The 19818-nt window shown below is 40.0% G+C and overlaps 1 protein-coding gene across 3 annotated transcripts in view; it reads left to right on the forward strand.

Moving 5' to 3' along the window:
- IGSF3 (immunoglobulin superfamily member 3) overlaps positions 1-19818 on the forward strand; it is a 152419-nt gene that overhangs the window by 97672 nt on the left and 34929 nt on the right. For 2 of the 3 annotated variants that reach the window (XM_042459749.1, XM_042459750.1), the window contains 3 exons: positions 533-922; positions 3993-4394; positions 14641-15045. In XM_042459749.1, the coding sequence (XP_042315683.1) occupies positions 533-922; positions 3993-4394; positions 14641-15045 (1197 nt within the window). The remainder of the gene's footprint in view (positions 1-532; positions 923-3992; positions 4395-14640; positions 15046-19818) is intronic. The other variant, XM_042459751.1, reaches the window with a different exon arrangement.

The following is a 19818-nucleotide window of genomic DNA, read 5'->3' on the forward strand; positions in this document are numbered from 1 at the left end:
AATGTGTGTGTGTGTGTGTGTGTGTGTGTGTGTGTGTGTGTGTGTGTGTGTGTGTAGAGAGAGAGAATACTTTATTTTTATGACGCTATCAGTGGATGAAATCATATTGGACACTACTAGACATTTTAAGTCAGGACTTCTAGAATAAGTGCATTATTAATTTTTTAAAAACTTTTATTAAGTTGGTACACACTTCAAAATATTTAATCAAAATATATAAAGCCAAGATGGAATGATATTTGAAAATGGCAATGTGCATCTGATACAGAAACACTATTCCCACCCTTCTACCTCTCCTGCAGGGAACTATTAATTTAGAATCATAGAATCGTAGAGTTGGAAGAGACCACTAGGGCCATCCACTTAATAAGTAACTATGCCAGATTAATTTGCACTAAGCAAATTATCAGCAAAAGGTTCCCTTGTCCAAGTTCTCAATAGGATTTTCTTGTGTGTTCAGTGCTGTGACAGTTTCTTTTGGTATGTCTCTGTGTATATATATATATGTGTGCGTATGTTCTGTTCCTCTTAGATATGGACATCAACGTCCGGCTAGAGACAGAGAAGAGGACGTACACAGTGGGAGAGCCAGTGGAATTCAGGTGCATTCTGGAGGTACAAAATGTTGCAAAGAGATACTTTTCCATATCTTGGGCCTTCAACAGCTCCCTGATTGCCACTTTTGGAGCCAATGCAGTGCCAGTCCTTAACAACGAGTTTGCCCAACGTGAAGCTCTGGGACAGCTGAAAGTGGCCAAAGAGAGTGACAGTGTCTATATCTTAAAAATCTACCGACTCCGCTTGGAGGACAGTGGCAAGTACAACTGCCGGGTCACAGAGCGCTTGAAGACAACAACCGGTGAATTTATTGATGGAGAGAGCAAACGGCCAAAGAATACACCCATCACAGTCCTGCCTCTCAGTAAGCAGAGTTCTCCTGAGCTTCTCTTGATTATGTCTGGGGAAGTGCTGGCATCTTGGGGCATGGGGTCAATGTGAGACAAGAAGCATATGGGTCTGTTTGCTCCTTGGCTGTTCTTAAACACAGTCTGCAAACAAACTTCAGACTGCTCAAATTTCTGAGCCACTTCACTCCAAAAGCTCAAAGCAGTTTTTACCAGATCAGTCAGCATCACACAAATGGGTGGTAGTTAATGCTAAAAAAAAATACAAGCCATTTTAATATAACAAGATAAAGTGCTCCATACTTCAAGAGGGATGGGAATGACTTTCTGTAACTTTATACGTCTTTTTTTATTGAATAATCTTGGAAGGCAAAAAAAAAAATTAGATCCTTCTGACAAGAAGAATCCTGCTAAATTTGAAAAAAGTAGCAGAAGAGTATGTGTGCTAGAGGCCAGCTGATTTGAGGCAGTAACAGGAAGAACACAGCTCTCCATTCCTGTTGCCATCACCCTGTCAAAATCACTTTAGAGGCAACAAAAGTTTTTTGTCATGCTACTCCATCATGCACAGGGACAAAAACAGAGTTAGATGTTAAAAGTGCAGACCTAAAAATAATAATAAACTAAATAAAATCCTACCAGGGCCTGATTGAGAGCAGTGGGGAGGGAAGTAACTTTCAGAAGAAATGCAAACAATAGCAAGAATGCAAAATAAGAATTAGGTTACAAAAGATGGAATTTGGTCTGGTTTGAAATACAGAAAATTTGAACAAGCAAATAGCACAGCCATTAATTTTCTCCTAGCCACAGTTTCAGTATTTGTTTTTCCTAAGGGAAAATAAAGTTACAAAGAGCAGTGTAAAATACTAAATGGTTTCTGATACATTACTTGATTCATTGATCCTTCCAAAAGAACCTGGTAAATTTATTCCCTTGTTGGGAGCTGGAGCTATCACAAAATTACAGCCCCCTGCCTAGAATTTAGATTTATGAGAAACTAAATGGCCATATTGGCTAGAGAGTTATAATAATAACAATAAAAGAGCTTTTTCAGATTTTTCCAGTTGGAAACAATACTATTCTAAGAATCACAGCAGCTGAATAGACTAAGCAGTTGGTTCCAGTCACTCCTCATTAACTCTCCAGTTGTAGGGATATTCAGCAGCTTGCTGTAAAAGTGACAAAGAGCTCTTCTGAGAGGAAGCAATCCCTATGACAGGAGTGAGGACTTTTTGGCCCTCCAGATATTTTGGATTGTAGCTCCTTTAACATATTGGCTACTCTGTGTGGGGCTTAGAATCATAGAATCATAGAGTTGGAAGAGACCACTAGGGCCATCCAGTCCAACCCCCTGCCATGCAGGAAATCTAAATCAATGCATCCCCGACAGATGGCCATCCAGCCTCTGTTTGAAGACCTCTAAGGAAGGAGACACCACTACACTCCGAGGGAGTTTGTTCCACTGTCGAACAGCCCTTACTGTCAGGAAGTTCCTCCTAATGTTGGAGTGGAATCTCTTTTTCTTCAGCTTGCATCCATTCTTCCGTGTTCTAGTCTCTGGAGCAGCAGAAAACAAGCTCGCTCCCTACTCAACATGACATCCCTTCAAATATTTAACAGGGCTATCATGTCACCTCTTAACCTTCTCTTCTCCAGGCTAAACATCCCCAGCTCCCTAAGTCTTTCCTCATAGGGCATGGTTTCCAGACCCTTCACCATTTTAGTCGCCCTTCTGGAGGGCCAGAGTTTCCTACCTCTGACTTGAGAGATTTTGGGCGCAGAGTGCAAAGATCTCCCAGAAGTTCAACTGTATAACTGAACATTGCCTTGGTTGGATTGAATGTTGCTCTTTCCCATGCCTAAATGCTATTAAAAAACTGTTCTGTCCTTTCTTACCTGTTGAAAGCTAAACCCTTCCAGATTCACAGGGCTTGAATTTGTTTTAATCACCAAGTTAGCCCTTCAGTTCATTTCTACGTTGCCTTGCTCTGTCCTTACACAACTGTTTCTTAAAAGGCAATTAATAATTACTATTTGAACTAGCATAAAATATATATTCATTGAGCAAAACAGTAGCTGAAAATAGAATGTTATGCAAAATTTGCATCCTAGTTCTCATCTTTTGAAAATATGCTGTATGTTGCCATGCCATAAACTGACAGCAATATGATCCATCCTGCTTTCTAAAATAGATTTTTAGGAGAGAGGAAGTTCATGAATACAGTCCTCTCAGGCTCCAACTGGTATGGTAATTAAAATGATAAGAACAAAAAAAAATTTAAAACAAGTTAAAATGGCAGAGTGATATAGAGGTGACCCAACTCATACAATATTGAGCAAGATCTTAGAAAAGACAGGGCTTGGTCAAACATCAAAAACACTTAAGTGCTGTGTGACCTCTCGCCCTTAGGATGCCATAAATGAGGAGGCCTTGTCTCTATTGTCTCCCACACCTCCAAAGGATGGGACACTTTGAGAAGGGTCTCAGAAGAGGAACTCAATATACGATCAGATTCAAATATGTGTTTTTACAGAGAAATGACAGTGCTGGGTATTTTCCAGAAAAGAGTTCAGTGGAATTTTTTTTTCTGCTGTTCTTATTCAGTATATTTGATTTAGCCTGTTTGACTCTTAAGTACTGCTAACTAAATGTAAAAGTGGAAAGCTTTCGGTAGAAAAATATAGTGTTTTAAATATGTGCATTTCAGAATTTTTTTTAGCCAAGACACCTGGTACCTGAGTCTCAAACTTTAGGACCTCAACATAAACAGCAACCAAAACTGAATTATGTCCAACCATAACTGGACCATAATTGGGAGGGATGTCCTTCAGCTGGTTCTAGTTAACAATCTAGCAGCCACAAAACTACTGGTAGTTCAAATATTTAGCCTCGGCTAAAATCCTTTTTAGAATCAGAGAAATTACTTACTGATTGTATCCATTTACTGCCAGATTATATGCTTCATTCCCTACATAACCCCCAAGCCTGGGCATATTTGGGAATGTGAAAGAGTGACTAGCAGGATTTATGTGTGAATTGGCCTTGGCAGCCTTGCCTGTAACCACATGTTCACTCCTTTACTGCAGAGACCAATATTTCAGTGGAGGTATCCAACAATGCTACAAGCGTTCTAGAAGGGGAGAGCCTTCGGTTTGGCTGCACTGTCCGCACAGGGTTTAGACCCCAGAACAGACTCTCTGTCACTTGGCAGCTTGTGGATAAGCAGAACCGTCGCAGTGATATTGTGCAGCTTGACCGGGATGGCACCCTTCGCCCTGGGCCCTCATACGCTGAGCGCAGTAGCTACGGTGGGATCCAAATGGAGCAAATACGGCCTGGGTCCTTCACACTAGAAATCTTCAACAGCCTCAAGGCAGATGAGGGCCATTACGAGTGTCGTATCACAGAGTGGACTCGTAGGCTGGATGGGGAGTGGCAGATGATTGGGGAGCGGCATAATGGCTCTACAGTATCCATCACTGCACTGGGTGAGTGTACAGAGTGTTGTTAAATTTGTGTAATAATAGTAAGCATAGGGCCTTTGCATACCTCATACATACTCCCCATCTTCAGTAAAGGTTTAATCCCATTAATTTTAACATTGCTGCCTTGGTAAGAGAAATAGTTACATATAGTTCAGTAGTTGCTGAATGTGGAAACATAGAAGCCTGTTGCCTTTGTACTGCTTTGCTTGCACTTCTTTCCTCACATCCTCACATACTTATTTGGAAACTAGAACTAGGGTGGAATTTGTGAACAGAAAAATAGAACTGGTGCTATCTTCTCTGTCTTCTCTATCCACCCATCCCACACATTTCTGGTTAAGTGTGACAGTGGGAATCCTAGTCTGGTGACATAATAGCACATAGGCTATAGGTCAGTAGTTGAGTGCAGGCTTTGGATGCAGACAGTCCCAGGTACACTACCTTGTGTTTCCAGTTTAAAAGATTGTGTAACATTGAATGTGAAAAAAGTTGAAGGTTCGTCACTTGGGGCATATTGTAGTCAGAGCTTACCTTTGGCAAGCTGAATGGTGTTTTCCTTGCTAGATTTCAACCACAGGTATAACTTTTGCATTGTCATTTTCCATGACCCCTTTGTGAAAGCAGACATTTGGTTCCTGATAGGTATCTTTTTCTGGATCACTTTCCTGTCCTTTCCTGGGGCAGCAGGTTGTTTTATCTCTTCCTCTGGCTTTGCTGCCTCCCAATGTAAATGCTTCAAAGGCTTCCCAGCTCTATTCCTCCTTTTATTTTTGTGCCTAATGCAGTGCCTCTGCTCTGTTAAGGCATCTCCCCTGCTAATTATAGCCCCCATGATTTGACACTCTGACAAGATGGCATAGGGTTGCCTTCCAGTAATCCTACTTCCTATGTGCAACATAGCTTTCTCTGTTGAGAGACTATGTAAATTTGGAAATGCAAGATTTCAAACTGAGACATGCAGCTTGTTTGGAAGGTGAAGCTATTGTGTGACCTTCTGATGAGTGTTCTTTTCCTCATGTTTCTATGGGCTTGCCAGTTGTTCATCAGACTCTCAAGACTTTGCAGATTTTTTTTGTTAACACTTCACTGTTTTGCTTCAAATTAGTGTACTCTTTTAGTTCTGTTCTGGAAGAGGACAAAAATTATATTTAAGTGATCTGGAAGCTGTCTGCCTGGAGTAATGATGGATAGCTGCTTTATTCTGGGTGAAATGGCACCTGAAAATGCTTCTCTTTCTTGCATTTCATCTTCTAGAGAGAAAGAAGGAACTTTCTCTGATGCTCAGCAGAACATGTTGTCACTTTATTTCAGCACCCAGCCTGAGAAACGCCTAGATTACTTTTTCTTAATGGCAAAATATTGCTGCATAAAAATTCCTAGATTGACTGAAGTAGGTATCTTAAGACAGCTGGCAGAAAGTGCTACAACCAGTAGTGTGGGTTTTCTGGGGGAAAGTACAGCTGCATACTGTTTTCCTGTAAAATTTCCCAGTGTTCTAAATAGTGTTACCTTAAAGGTAAAGGTAAAGGTTTTACCTTGACCAGATCGTCTAGTTGTGTCCAACTGTAAGGGGTGGTGCTCATTTGCGTTACCAAGCCAAAGAACCAGCATTGTCAAAGACCAGCATGACTGCACAGAACACTGGTAACTTCCCACCAAAGTGGTACCTATTTATCTACTTGCACTTTTACATGCTTTTGAACTGCTAGGTTGACAGAAGCTGGGACTAGTGATGGGAGCTCACTCCATTATGTAGCACTCTGCCTTGAACTGCCGACCTGCCGATCATGCAGTCACCAGAGTCAACATCTTAACTGTTGAACCACCACATGCCATTTACTTTACTCAGCACATTTTGGTTTAACGTTATAGTGAACACATGTACAGTGGTACCTCGGGATACGAAATACCCAGGTTACGAAATTTCCGGGATACGAAAAAATCCCATAGGAAATAACTGTTCCGGGTTACGAATGTTTTTTCGGGTTACGAAAATTTTTTTGGTGCTTTTCGGCTCTATTTCACACGAAATCGCGGCTTTTCCCCATTAGCGCCTATGGGTTTTCGGCTTGCGAAGGCTTTTCGGGTTACGAAAGCGGCCGCGGAACGAATTAATTTCGTAACCCGAGGCACCACTGTATATGTATATGTTGCAGAAAATTTTCAGTGGAAAAATACAGCATCTGAAATGTTTTCTGGAAAATATTCCGATGAAGACACAAAGGTGTAACCCTAAACTTAAACTGAAAATGGCAGGACACAAATGTCTAGGGGGAAAAAGCAATGGTCATGCAAAGCAATGGTCATGCAAAGCAAAGGTTTTATTAGAAACAAACTAGAAAAGTTGGATAAAAAATGGGAGAGATGGGTAAAATCTAGTCAGTCCTGCAGACAGACAGATGTGCTGTGGTCTGTGTGCAGAGCCCTAAGATAAAATCAAAAGCTCATGCGGCAAATGGGTAAAAGAGCTGATGTGACTAATGTGCACTAGGCTATAGAACTATAAATCCCAACAAATGGAACGAGTATATGGAGATGTCATACATACTGAATACACATACAAATACAAATGAAATTTTCAACACCTCCAAGTAAACAAATGGGAGGGATAACATAGCAAGCCCATTACAAGAGATAAATTGATAAAATGAGACCAATCGCGTTTCAACAACAAGTCTTCATGAGTGGTCGGAAAAGGCTGTTGTTACAGCATAAGGATATAACAGTATGTGTGGATACATCTGGTGGAAGTAAGTAGTTTGTCCAAAATGGACAGTAACCTGGATGTCCCACCCCACGCCATTGGTTACGAGTTACGACTCATGTATCTTCCCAGCATATGCACTGCTATCCCTTCCCTAATCTGCTTTGGAAAAGGAACACAGGCATGTTCAGAATGCTTCAGAAAACATGGAGTTGAAGATTTGGCTACTTATTCTAGCCCTCGTTTGAGATTTATTATTTTTCTTTCTTTCCCTGGCATACAGCCAGAGATATACATTTTCTGTTTACTTTATATGAATATGGGGTCAGATCTAACTAAACTGAAATGCACTTAAGTCCCAGTGAGAACAACATTTCATGTTCACTAAACTTTCACAGTAGTGCAACTAAGGTTCAGTCTAATCCATTGCAAAGCAAAATGGATTGTTTTCTGATGGGCACACATTTCTAGTGCATATTTTTCTTATAGATGTGAAAGTGACTTTGTTCTCAAATCCATGTTTCCTTTATAACTGTAATGTAGGGGTGAAGGAGACCCTTCTAAGTGAGCATCAGTAGTCGACAGGGAGTTATGCTCAGCCCTACCTCCAAACACTGTTTATCTGGCCATAAAGGCTGTGTTAATTTATAATCCTTCTTCCAACTCCACACTCCAGTGTTACCCAAAGAATAGGTCCGGGGACTGGGGTTTTCCACCAACTGTCAGTAATACTTCAGATGTTGAGGAAATTAGCTGGGGTAACCTTTGGACCTTTGTCAGCAATATATATCAGTACTAACTGGGAGGACCCCAGGTTCTGGGTGAATTAAAAAGACTTATTATTTAGAAAATATGCAGTGCAACCACACAAACCAGATAGCAATCCAAACAAACCCTGCATACAAAGCTAGCCAAAATAGAAATCTGGAAAGGCAATAGCAGAGCTTTAGAGATTACAGTGGAGTTATAATTACCTGTCTGGAAAAAAAAGACTGTGGCGGGTTACAAACGGCCCTCAAGGGGCCGTTTTCCCGCCGCCGCCATTCGCTGCGCAGGGAAGCCCCAGCTGCCAGACCGCGAGGCTTCCCTGCGCAGCAAAAAAGGAGCAGCGAAATGCCGCTCCTTTTTTGAACGCGGAAGTGGCGCCGCGAGGGGTGGAGTGCGCCCTCGCGACGTCACTTCCACCGCGACACGTCTGGACGCACAGCGTCCAGTACGTCAACATGGCGGCGCCCATGTGGATGGGCACCGCAAAAAAGTACGCGCTCCACGCGTACTGGGAGGAAGGGCCGTCAGGAAGGTAAGAACCTTCCTAACCCTAATACGGCCCTTCCTAACCCTAGTACGCGCAGAGCGCGTACTTTATGGCGGTTTGTAACCCGCCTGTGGAAACCTGGAGTGGCTCAGACTGGGAGGTCTGAGGGAAACACAACATACACAGCCAGGTGTATATGCCAGCTGTGTGCATAGAGGTTAGGTTTTGAAGCCATATTTATACCTTAAAAGTAGCCCTAGCCTAGGTGATATGCGATCTTGCCAGGTAACAAAGGCTGAATGATTTCTCCCAAAAATGAACAAAGAGATCCCAGCTTGGGGTTGTGGTTTTAACAAAAGCAGTTATTGGATTGGGATATTCCTGAGATAGGTAGATGGAGAAGTTTGTCTGAGAAAAACAACAGGGATAGGCAGAGAGATTGGCTTACTGCTTTTGGTTGTGACGAAATCCTTTGTCTCAGGTTTTGAGAAGAAATGCGTATTACTTGGGTGATGGAAGAAGCATGTAGGGAGCCCTGGTGGTGCAGTGGTTAAATGCTAGTACCACAACCACAATGTTGCAAGTTTGAACCTAGAGGAGAACTCCAAGGTTGTCTCAGTCTTCAATCCTTTTTTAGATTGGTAAAATGAGTACCCAGCTTGTTGGCGGCAATTTGCTTACACATGGTAAACCGCTTGGGGAGCCCTAGTTCACTGATAAGCAGTATAGAAATGTACTTGCTATTACTATTGTTATTGCTGTTTCACTTTAGATTTGATGGTTTTGTTTACTTGTATGCACACGCGCCTCAGGGAAACAACCCTTTTTCCCTTGGAACTTAACCTAGTGTTCCTGTCATTGATCTCCCAAAAACATGCTATGCCCAAATATGAGATATAAAAATATGAAGACCCCAAAATACAGGCCCTAGGTGAGGGAATGAATATACAGATAACATCAGCCACCTTCTGAAGCCAACTGAGGGAAAATAGTAGTCCATATATAAGGGGACAGTTGCTGGATGGGAAGGACTTACACTTTTTCTGACCTTGTCTGTTCCCTTACTACCATGATCCACCTTTCAAGATTGTACCTGCATTCCTGTGCAAATGTGGATTTGCAAACACTGGCCATGTGGGCTGGAGGATTCTAGGAGTTCTAGTCCAAAAAGTAACTAATCCAAGCTCTGGCTAGCAACTACAAGAATAAGCAAATAAATGGTATGCTTATCTTTTTTTTTTCTCTTATGTCCATTAATTATGGTTATCACAATCACCCCAGATGTGATGGTCTACAGATGGGGAAAAATTAATATCTCTGACCTAATGCTTATGTTTGCAGTCATCTGAAAACAGCAAGAAGTCTCAGTGATTTATACAGGTAGCAGCTGCAAATGTTATCTGAGACAAGACCCTGCCCATTCCCCAAAGTGTAAGAATTACCAGGGATGATAGCAAATTATGGATCTTTGAAATAACATCTCCTATAACCCAGAAACAAGGAGTCTGAGGCACTGAATAAAAATCAAGTTGCACAACTTGCAAAACTTACACTTTGTTGGATTCAATAGGTTAGATGTTGTAGTAGAGGATGGCAGTTTAACACAAAGATTCCACAGCAAAGAAATATTAGAAGCTATGAATGGCAAGATCATAGTGATCTGCATGTTATTACATTTTCCAATAACTTTAAGCCCTACAGTTTCTTTGAGTGGCAAGTAAGAGATTGAGTTTACCCAGCATTTAGGTCCAGGAGGCCACCTCTCAAAATAGAGGCTAGTGTAAAAATGTAATTGGGTCATTCAAATGCGCAATCTAAGCAGGTCTGGTATTATAAGCTGCCTCTGTGTAAGACTGTCTAGAAGCTGTGTGTGAACTTCTATGAGCTTCATGGTAAGAGAGAATGGTATATAAAACTTTAGAACTTTAGCAACTTCAAGAGCTCAAATGTATTTTACTAATTGTCAGAGGGACATGTATGTATATATGGTTGTGGGGGTTTTTGTTGTTGTTTTTTTGTTGTTTGTTTTTGGTTTTTTGGTCGTCTAAAGGGTAGGTGGGAGGGAAAAGGTGGAATTGTATGTAATGGGAATGTATAAGTTTTGTGGAAGGGATATGATACTGGGTATGTTATGTATAAAACTCTGAAAAAATAAATAAAGTTTAAAAAAAAGGAAGAGCTCAAAAGGGCGGGATATAAATAAATTTTTATTATTTTATTATTATATTATCCGGCTCTGCTAGACAATTCCTCAGGGAGACCAACAGGCACTGTGCTGTTGATTAAAATGAGAAGCTAGGGAGCTTCAGTATCTGGAAGTTTGTTTACTGGTACTCTTAGGTGGCTCATAACATCATCTTTTTTAAAGATACAACTAAAAACATAATAAGTTGTAACGTTAAAATAGGATTACATTAATCATCACATTAAAACAAAAGTCAAGATGAAAACAAATTTAGAACAGTGTAGAGATCCATTGGTAAGGAGGGAAGAGTCCTAGAATGTTTACCATGATGCAGGAGCAGTTTTCTCATTGAAAGCAGCTGAGACTCCACCATCTTTGGCCAGAGACCTATTGATTCATTGAGTAGCCAACATTTATTCATCTGACCAGGAAAATGTCCAAGCTTTTAATCTGGCACATTGTAAAAATGACTTCCAGTTCCCAAGTGGAGCTCTCTGTGCACATGCACACTTATATACATAAAGAAAATTTATTAGGAAGCAATTTAGGCATTCGTTTCCAAGTTCAGTGCTGCTTAAGGGGACTTGTGTCCATATGCCTCAGTACCAAAACAAAAGCATCCAGGAGTTTTATCTAAAGCAGGTGAGTTCAGAGACAACATTGCACACAAATTCCATTCTCAATGTAACGAGAGAAGGAAAATGCTTACTCTTTGCCTTCCCTTGGTCCCATCCTCTTCTCCTGTATAATCATTAAACACATTTTGAAAAGGCTTTAATCCCAAAGATTGACCTGTTTTTGCTGTAATTACATGGGCCGGAGCTCTGCCATCATGACGTCCTTTGATGATTAGAAGTCCTGAGCCCCTTGCTGTAAGTGCAGAGATCGCTGTAGCAGCTCTGGGGCGAGGCTGGCAGGCGAAAGCTAATCTGCTTGTTGCAATTAATGTCCCAGCTGCCTGCCATTGTTAATTAAAACCTTCTAGTCTTTCATTCAAGAGGTAGAGACTTGGTGAACAACACAAAATACTACTTTAACATTGTCTTGCAGGACCAGACAAATGGAACTGTCATCTGGCCTGTAAGCACGTCAAAGGGTAGAACAACGTATAATTCTGAGTAGCTTTATGGTATGTTTTCTAGCAGGGAGATTATGCAACTTTTACCGTGTGTGCAATTTCATGTTGTCCCGAGAGCCACATTCAAGGTTTCACAGACTCCATATGCAGTACATGTATTCCATGTCATGCTTCATTGTGGATAAGAACTAACAAGAAGCAACATTGGGTTTATGTGGTATGAGCATTTCTTGAGTTACAAGGCTTTTTTTAAGTAACAAGGCAAGCAAGCTCCTTATTCCATTTACATTTCAGCAAACTAAAAGCTCTTGGGAGCAAAACATACTGTAGGTTAGCAGTCAGTATGAAAATAAAAGAATGGTTTCTCTTAAGTTTCTTCTTCTTCTAATGAATTAATTCTGCTTTCTGAGTTTAAACTGCCTCCCAAGAGCATAACGTCCTGATCTCAGCCAGCATGATCTGTTTTACAGGTACTTTACTTGTAAGCTCTTTATTATGATATAAACCACCCTCACAACCACCGCCATAATGATGCTTATTTTTTCCTATAAGAAATATAAACAAATCTATACAGCAGACAAAAACAGATTCACAGATATATTTTATATCCACGTTCGCATGCTGGAAAAGACATTTCAATTAAATTCCTCAAAGTATATGACCACCTGTTTATTTCATAAATAAAGTATCACAAAGATATACACATTTGGCTAATAATCAGTCCAAATCACTAGCATAACAGTAGTGGCTATATCTGTGTAAATACATTACTAAGTTTGAATTGTAATATTTTCACAACCTGTAACTTTCAAAAACTATCCAATATCATTATAATAAGACAGCAGATCTCAGAGGTGCTTTAGTCATCACAAGCACTGCAGAAAACATGCTCACATGTTCACTCTCTGTAACTATTCTCAAAACCCCTGCCAAGGAAATTCATACACTCACAAGCAATGACAGGGTATCTTGTCTCCCACCTTAGAGCTCTAGTTCTCACCTAGATTATGCCGCTTCTCTTACCAAACAGCTCCAAAGGCACACCAGTATCAGTTCTTCCCTTGAGATGCACCAAGTGGAATACTTTAGACATGCACCTTCAGGAGAAGGAGCAGTCTTTGTAGCTTGAGTCAGTCAGTGCCATACCCTCATAAGCTAGATGTAAGGAAATGAGCCAGAGAGTATATCTTGTGGGATTTCTTAAAGATATGAGTTGTGTTTCCATGGGCTGAGTTTGTCAAACTCTGTCCCAGTCAATTACAGTCTTGTACATATGTACTGTCTTGTTCTTGTAGTGTGAAATATGGAGACCATGGGGAACCAAGCAGACTGCTGTGCACAGCAGATGAAACATGATCTACCTGCACCACAGAAACAATCTTTTTAAGTACAGTGCCACCACCAAGGCACTGTACAACTGAACAAGATAATAAGAGCAACAATTTCATCATAAAAACGTTAACCATAGATCGTTAAACATTAAAAACCCAACATACTAAAGACATCTTCAAAGCCCAAGATGAAAAACTGTGTTTTGACAGCTTTTCTAAAAGCAGTGAGGGTGAAGACCGCTTGTAACTGCAAGACTACTGTGTTCCTTATTTTGGGAGAGAGCCAGTACAAACCATTCTCATGCATACTCACAAAATGGGTCTCTGCATGTGGCAGTATCCTCTGTAGAGGATACTGCAGATTTTTTTTAACTTGAACAGTATTTAACAAGTAAGGTGGTTCCTTATAATGAGTTCCAGAGTTTGAAACCAACTCTTACTTCACGGTTGGAAAATCACTGGGAAAAAATGCATATCCTCTGATATCAGAATAATAGTCAAACAACAAGCTGCCATGGTTTACACCAGTTGAAGCTTTCAGATGCTCTTCAAGAGCAGCCCTATGGATCATAGAAGACATTACAGTAGTCTGAATATAATCTGAACAACACATGGATGACTGTTGTAAAATCAAACATGAAAGTTTGAAAATAGTGGACTAAAAATAATTGTGCACTGCTACCATCTGAAAATCCAAGTACAACTTTAACTTCATCTGCAGTCCAGAAATAATGCAGTTTTATATCACATTAACTGCCATGGCTCAATGCCATGGAATCCTGGGATTTGTAGTTGTGGCACCAGAGAAGGCTAAATATTTCAGAAAACTACAGATCCCAGAATTCCATAGCATTGAGCCATGGCAGCTAAAGCAGTGTCAAACTGCATTACCTCTGCAGTGCAAATGAGGCCATAGTGTATGCCTGAACTGCTAACCTGTTCTTATTTGCTTGAATAGTAGACAAACCATCATACTTGAGCAATGGGCAAAGGCAAGATAGTAAAAAAGAGGGTTTTGAACTGTATATTTGCTATCTACTCTCTCCAAAATTAAATTATACTAAAGACCTTGACGTTGGTCAGTGGCTTTTTGAAGCCATTGGTTAAGTGCTTCCCCTCCAGTTTATTTTCTCCCAACATGAGACCCAAGGTAGCTCATAGCATAGATTAAAATAAGGCATAACTAAAACATACTGATGGGGGAGGTGGATTAAGGACAATTGAACAAACTATTCTATTAAACACTCATTCAGATCAAGTTTAAAAGCATTTAAAACATAACAGAATAAAAGTACAGCACACAAAACCCCTTAAAAAAACCCTTTCCACAACAAATGATTAATCACCGCAAGTCAGTATGTTTGTTTGCTTGTTTATTGAATTTATATTCTGCATTTCTCCCAAAAGAAATTTAAGGAGGCTAGACCAGATGACTAAATAAATAAGAGGATAAATAAATAAATAAATAAATAAATAGATAGATAGATAGATAGATAGATAGATAGATAGATTGTTTTGTAGAATTTTAGGGGCTAGCTTGCCCATACCCGTTTCATATGTGCATTTAAGTCGTTTGTCTAATTTTCTGTTCACTGTTCCAAATTGCAATCAGGAAACAATCTTCTTATCTCGCTACATGGATTAGTTTAAGTCGTTGTTAACATCTTCTCTTTCTGTGTCTTTTTATGTATGGCAGATGCTGGTTTTGCAGTTACAGCCATCTCTCGCACCCCTGGAGTGACCTACAATGAATCATTTGATTTACAATGCATCATCAAGCCACATTACCCATCATGGGTTCCAGTGTCTGTGACATGGCGTTTTCAGCCAGCTGGAAGCACCGAGTTTCACGATTTGGTTACCTTCACTCGTGATGGAGGTGTTCAGTGGGGTGATAGGTACACTGGGTTCCGTACCCGAACAGCCATTGAGAAAGCAGAATCCAGCAATAATGTGCGCCTGAGCATCAGTAGGGCTAGTGACACAGAAGCAGGCAAGTACCAGTGTGTAGCAGAGCTCTGGCGGAAGAACTACAACAGCAGCTGGACACGACTAGCAGATAGAACCTCTAATCTGCTGGAGATCAGAGTCCTGCGGCCTGGTAAGTGTTCTTTTGGCAGTGTTGTCAAGAGACTGCAAGGTGAGGGGATTTCAGTTTGAATGGCATGAGGGCTATAAGGAAATACATATCTTTGTTTCCTTGTCTTTACTTGATGGTGCAGGGTCTAGTTTTGTTAAGGTATAAACACCAGTTAAGCAACATGTTTTTCAGACTCCTTCAGGTTCTTTGTTGTTGTGTGCCTTCAAGCAGTTTCTGACTTATGGCAACAATAAGGCAAACCTTTCATAGGGTTTTGTTGGCAAGATTTGTTCTGAGGTGGTTTGCCGTTGCCTTCTCCTGAAGCAGAGAGAGTGTGACTTGCCCAATGTCACCCACTGGGTTTCCATGACTGAATGGGGATTTAAGCCCTGGTCTCCAGAATCATAGTCCAACACTCAAACCACTGCTCCATACTTGGTACAAAAGGATTATTCCATTGGTAGTGCTTATTCCCTTCCCTATGAGACAGGTAGGTAATTGAATGAATGTGTATTGTATTTATGTGTGTGCAAGAAACTGATAATGAGAGTGAGTGAGTGAGTGAGAGCAAGCAAGAGAGAGAGCGTGCACATATGAACATGAGTAAATTCACTGAACAATCCAAAAAAAACTCTCACAAGCTTTGAATGGTAGGCCTTTAGTGGCATACAGACAGCCCTGCAACACTAAATGGCTATTCATCTACAGCAGGATGTATGGCATGGATGGGAGTGCAGGTACAAAATCCTGCTACAAATTCAGCTGAAACTGAAACTACAAACTAGAAATGGCAACACTCCAAAAACAGTGGCCGAACAGTTCAGTTTCCCTGGGCATACAGTCACTGTTATTTGAGTAGATGTTTTGGAACAAAAACATTTCAAAGGAAGATTGGACAGAGAAATAAAGACAAATTCCAAACCATGAGTAGAAATGTGAAGAGAGATAATAGTTTTCTGGCACATTAATATGCCAGTTCTAATCATATAGGCAACAAAAAATCCTCCTCAGATAAGAGATACTTCAGTGAAACTAACCTTCAGGTAAGTAGGATGTATTGCTTTGATAATTGCTTGACAGATCTGTATCATCTTACACAATCCTTTGAAAATTTATGGTAGTCTCACAATTTGCACCAGTTTGTCTGGCATTAGTCTCTGATCCCACCCCCAGTACTGTACTTAAATAAGTACTTAACAGTACTTAAATACCTGTGGCTTGAAGATTGCATTTCATCACAGATACTGTATATTGAAAAAGGCTATTGAAATCCACAACCACACATATTAAAATTAGTCTTGGTTGTGCAGCTAAATTCGTCCCTCCTTTCTTTTTTATACAGAAAAATAATGTGCCTGGTATGTATATGAAATATTCAAAAGATTTGGAGTTGTGTTCTTAACTCACAAATGTATTGACAACTTTATGGTGCAACTGTAAAACATATCTAGAATTTATTTCATTCTTCTTTTCATGATAGAGACTGTATTTTAAGGAAAGCAAGCCTAGTTATGAACACACATGGTTATGCATGCCTACATCACTCATTTTATATTTGGTTCTGATGAGTGTTCATTATGAATTATACAGTATTGCATGATGTTTGAAAGCCTTGTATGACTCTTGAAAATACAGTCCAAAACACTTGTAAAACATTTGCTACCAACTCAGTTTGTTCTATAATTAAATTAGAAGGGCACAAGAGGATTAATAACCAATCTTCACTGGGAAGAAAGGTGTACTCCTTCATAACATAATGTAGAATTATATGTCTACTTCCCCATGTAAAACAAAAAGCTTTTTGCACATAGAAAACTAACATGTTGGAGAGAAGAATAAATCAAGCTTTTCACTGAGCTGGTTAAAAAGCATGTGATCCCAAACATGCATTCTGAATCATAGAATAATAGAGTTGAAAGAGACCACAAGGGCCATCCAGTCCAATTCCCTGCCATGCAGGAAATCCAAATCAAAGCATCCCAGACAGTTGGCCATCCAGCCTCTGGTTAAAGACCTCCAAGGAGGGAGATTCCACTACATTCCAAGGGAGTGTGTTCCACTGTCGGACAGCCCTTACTGTCAGGAAGTTCTTCCTAATGTTGAGGTGGAATCTCTTTTGCTGTAGCTTGCATCCGTTGTTCCGGGTCCTAGTCTCTGGATTAGCAGAAAACAAGCTTGCTCCCTCCTCAATATGACATCCCTTCAAATATTTAAACAGGGCTATCATATCACCTCTTAATCTTCTCTTCTCTAGGCTAAACATCCCCAGCTCCCTAAGTCAGGAGAGCCTCGTCATACATGTATTTTTTCTGAGCATAGATTGTCCTTTATCTATGACTGAGCATTACAAGAGGGAACTGAGTTGAATCCAAGAGAGGTATGTGCTAAGAGGGACTTTCTGTTGAAAAAATAAACCAAAACCTCTGGTGCCACAGCCAACTACAATTCCCAGAATTCCATAGCATTGACCCATGACAGTTAAAGTGGTGTCAGACTGGATTATTTCTGCACTGTGGATGCAGCCACAGTGACTGGTTTGAATGAAATACTTAGCTGGGATTTAGTGTTACATACACAAGTTTTCAGGCTCATACACTTCCTTCTCCTTGATTCATCCTCTAGGTGATCAGAATCTTTAACGTCCTTTTTTCAGTTAGTTGGTTAGTTTATTGTTGCAATACTTACGGTAGTATTAACTGTGATTTACGGAAGCATAAGCTACTGCTGAAGTTATTTCTCTGAATACAGTAATTCTGTCTTGTGTTTTGGGATTGCAATTCTTGTCTTCACTAACTTTTGTTTGAATGTACGTCATTGGCAGGTTTCATTTTTATCGATTTTTAATTGTATGTACAGTGCTGTGTAAATCTACAGCACTATATAAAAATGTTAAAAATAATAAATAATAATTGTTGTATAGGATTTTGTTTTATGTTGTATAAGACTAATAGAAGATGAACACCAAGAATATCTAAAGTGCCACAGTTGCTCTTGGAGCTCAACTGACTGGATCTGACATATAATAATGATCAGCTACAAACAAAATTAAAAACTTCTGATCTTGTAAACATGCTGAAAGAGAGGTGATGGAGAAACTGATGACTCTGTAGCAAAAGAAATTGCCCCCAAATGCCCTCTGAATCATGGGAGCATTTTCACCATATTTTTGGCCCTTCTCAGGACGTTTTTGGCCAAGGAAAGACTGTTTTCTTAAACAGATTGTAAACTGGAAGTTGCTTCCTGTTGCTAAAAAGGCCTCTCCAGGACCCAAAATAACATGGGTATGTGTGTGTGTGTAGAAATATGGTGAAAACGGCCTCACACCCTCGAGAGGGAATTTAGAGGAAATTTTGTTTTTATTATATATGTATATACATATTTTGACACGGGTGCAGTAGGGGATGCTGCCCTCCAAGGTCTCCTGGAGAGTTAACACAGCCCCCTAAACTCCCACAGTTGTCCAACCCTTCTGTATTGTTGTTACTACCATTTAGTATTATGTCCAAACAAGATTTCTGCCTTAGAGAAGAAGTAGAATTCATTCTAGTTAGATTCCTAATGATGAAATTATATATATATTTAGTGTGCAAGTGAGCCATGTCAAATCTGGCCACCTCAGGAGTACTTCTCATTCATGAATATTTGAAGGAGCTGAAGATAAGAATGGATGGTTTCTAGTAGATTGATAGATTTGGGACAGGAGTCAGGTTAAGAGATAAATAAGGCTTTGTGAGAATATGCACTTCCATTCTTGTTTACTCTTAGTTTATAACCTTACCCTACTGCAAAACATTTCAGGACATGACCAAGTGCTGCATGCTAAACCAAACACATCTGAGGGGCTCAGACAAGAGCAGTAGACTCACTTCTGGGAATGAGCACATGACGGATGGCTGTGTGGCAGACTATTAAGTTGAGATGTTTATGTATGACTCCTCCCAAGGATTTTCATTGCATGATTTGTTCCTATATCAGGTTGCTACAGATCTCATCTGTGTTAACTCATTTAAGTTTTCAAAAATGAGCTGCACAAAGAGTTGGTAAAGACCAAGGATTGAAGCATTCTGTGTATACATACAAATCAGGAATGTTCCTACTTTGCAGTGACCTTTGCTTCCTTTGTTTTGTCCTTGAATAATCAAGGGAAATACTTTTACTGGATTGTTTCCTTCGTCCAAAAAATATTATTGCCTCTTTTTCTGTAAACTTAGGAAAACCACAAAGCTTCTTCAGACATACAAGTTCCTCATGCACATGATATTTTGCCTAGGAGAACATACAAAACCTGTTGTAATTTGTTGTATTGAACTTTTTGTCACGCATCTGTGTAGGAAATGGGTTGTATCTGAAAAAGCTCTTATACCGCTGGTTTGTGTCACTTAATTTGCCCTTCAGGACATTTCGGGACATGACTGGTGCTGCATGCTAAACCAAACACATTTGAGGGCCTTAGACAAGGACAGCATTCTCACTTCAGGTTAACAGCAACAATGTTAAATATTTTGATGTCTTGTGAAGTATGTTAAATTTGATGGGGGGGGGGTGTTGTTCTTGTGAATCAATGTGCAACAAGAAGCCATTATATTCCCCTAACGGTTCAAAAAGAACTGTTTATACAGACTGCTATGAAATACTTTCTTTGTGAGTAAAATCATTAGTTATATTTATATATATATAAAATTTATTCGGTCATTGACCAGCAAGCATTAGTTATATTTGAGACATGAGGGTGGGGTTGAACTGAATTCTTCCCTTGCCAATTCCTGATACTTTAGCACAGGACTGACTTTATTT

Source organism: Sceloporus undulatus, chromosome 3 (genome assembly GCF_019175285.1).
Source record: "Sceloporus undulatus isolate JIND9_A2432 ecotype Alabama chromosome 3, SceUnd_v1.1, whole genome shotgun sequence".
Taxonomy (NCBI): domain Eukaryota; kingdom Metazoa; phylum Chordata; class Lepidosauria; order Squamata; family Phrynosomatidae; genus Sceloporus; species Sceloporus undulatus.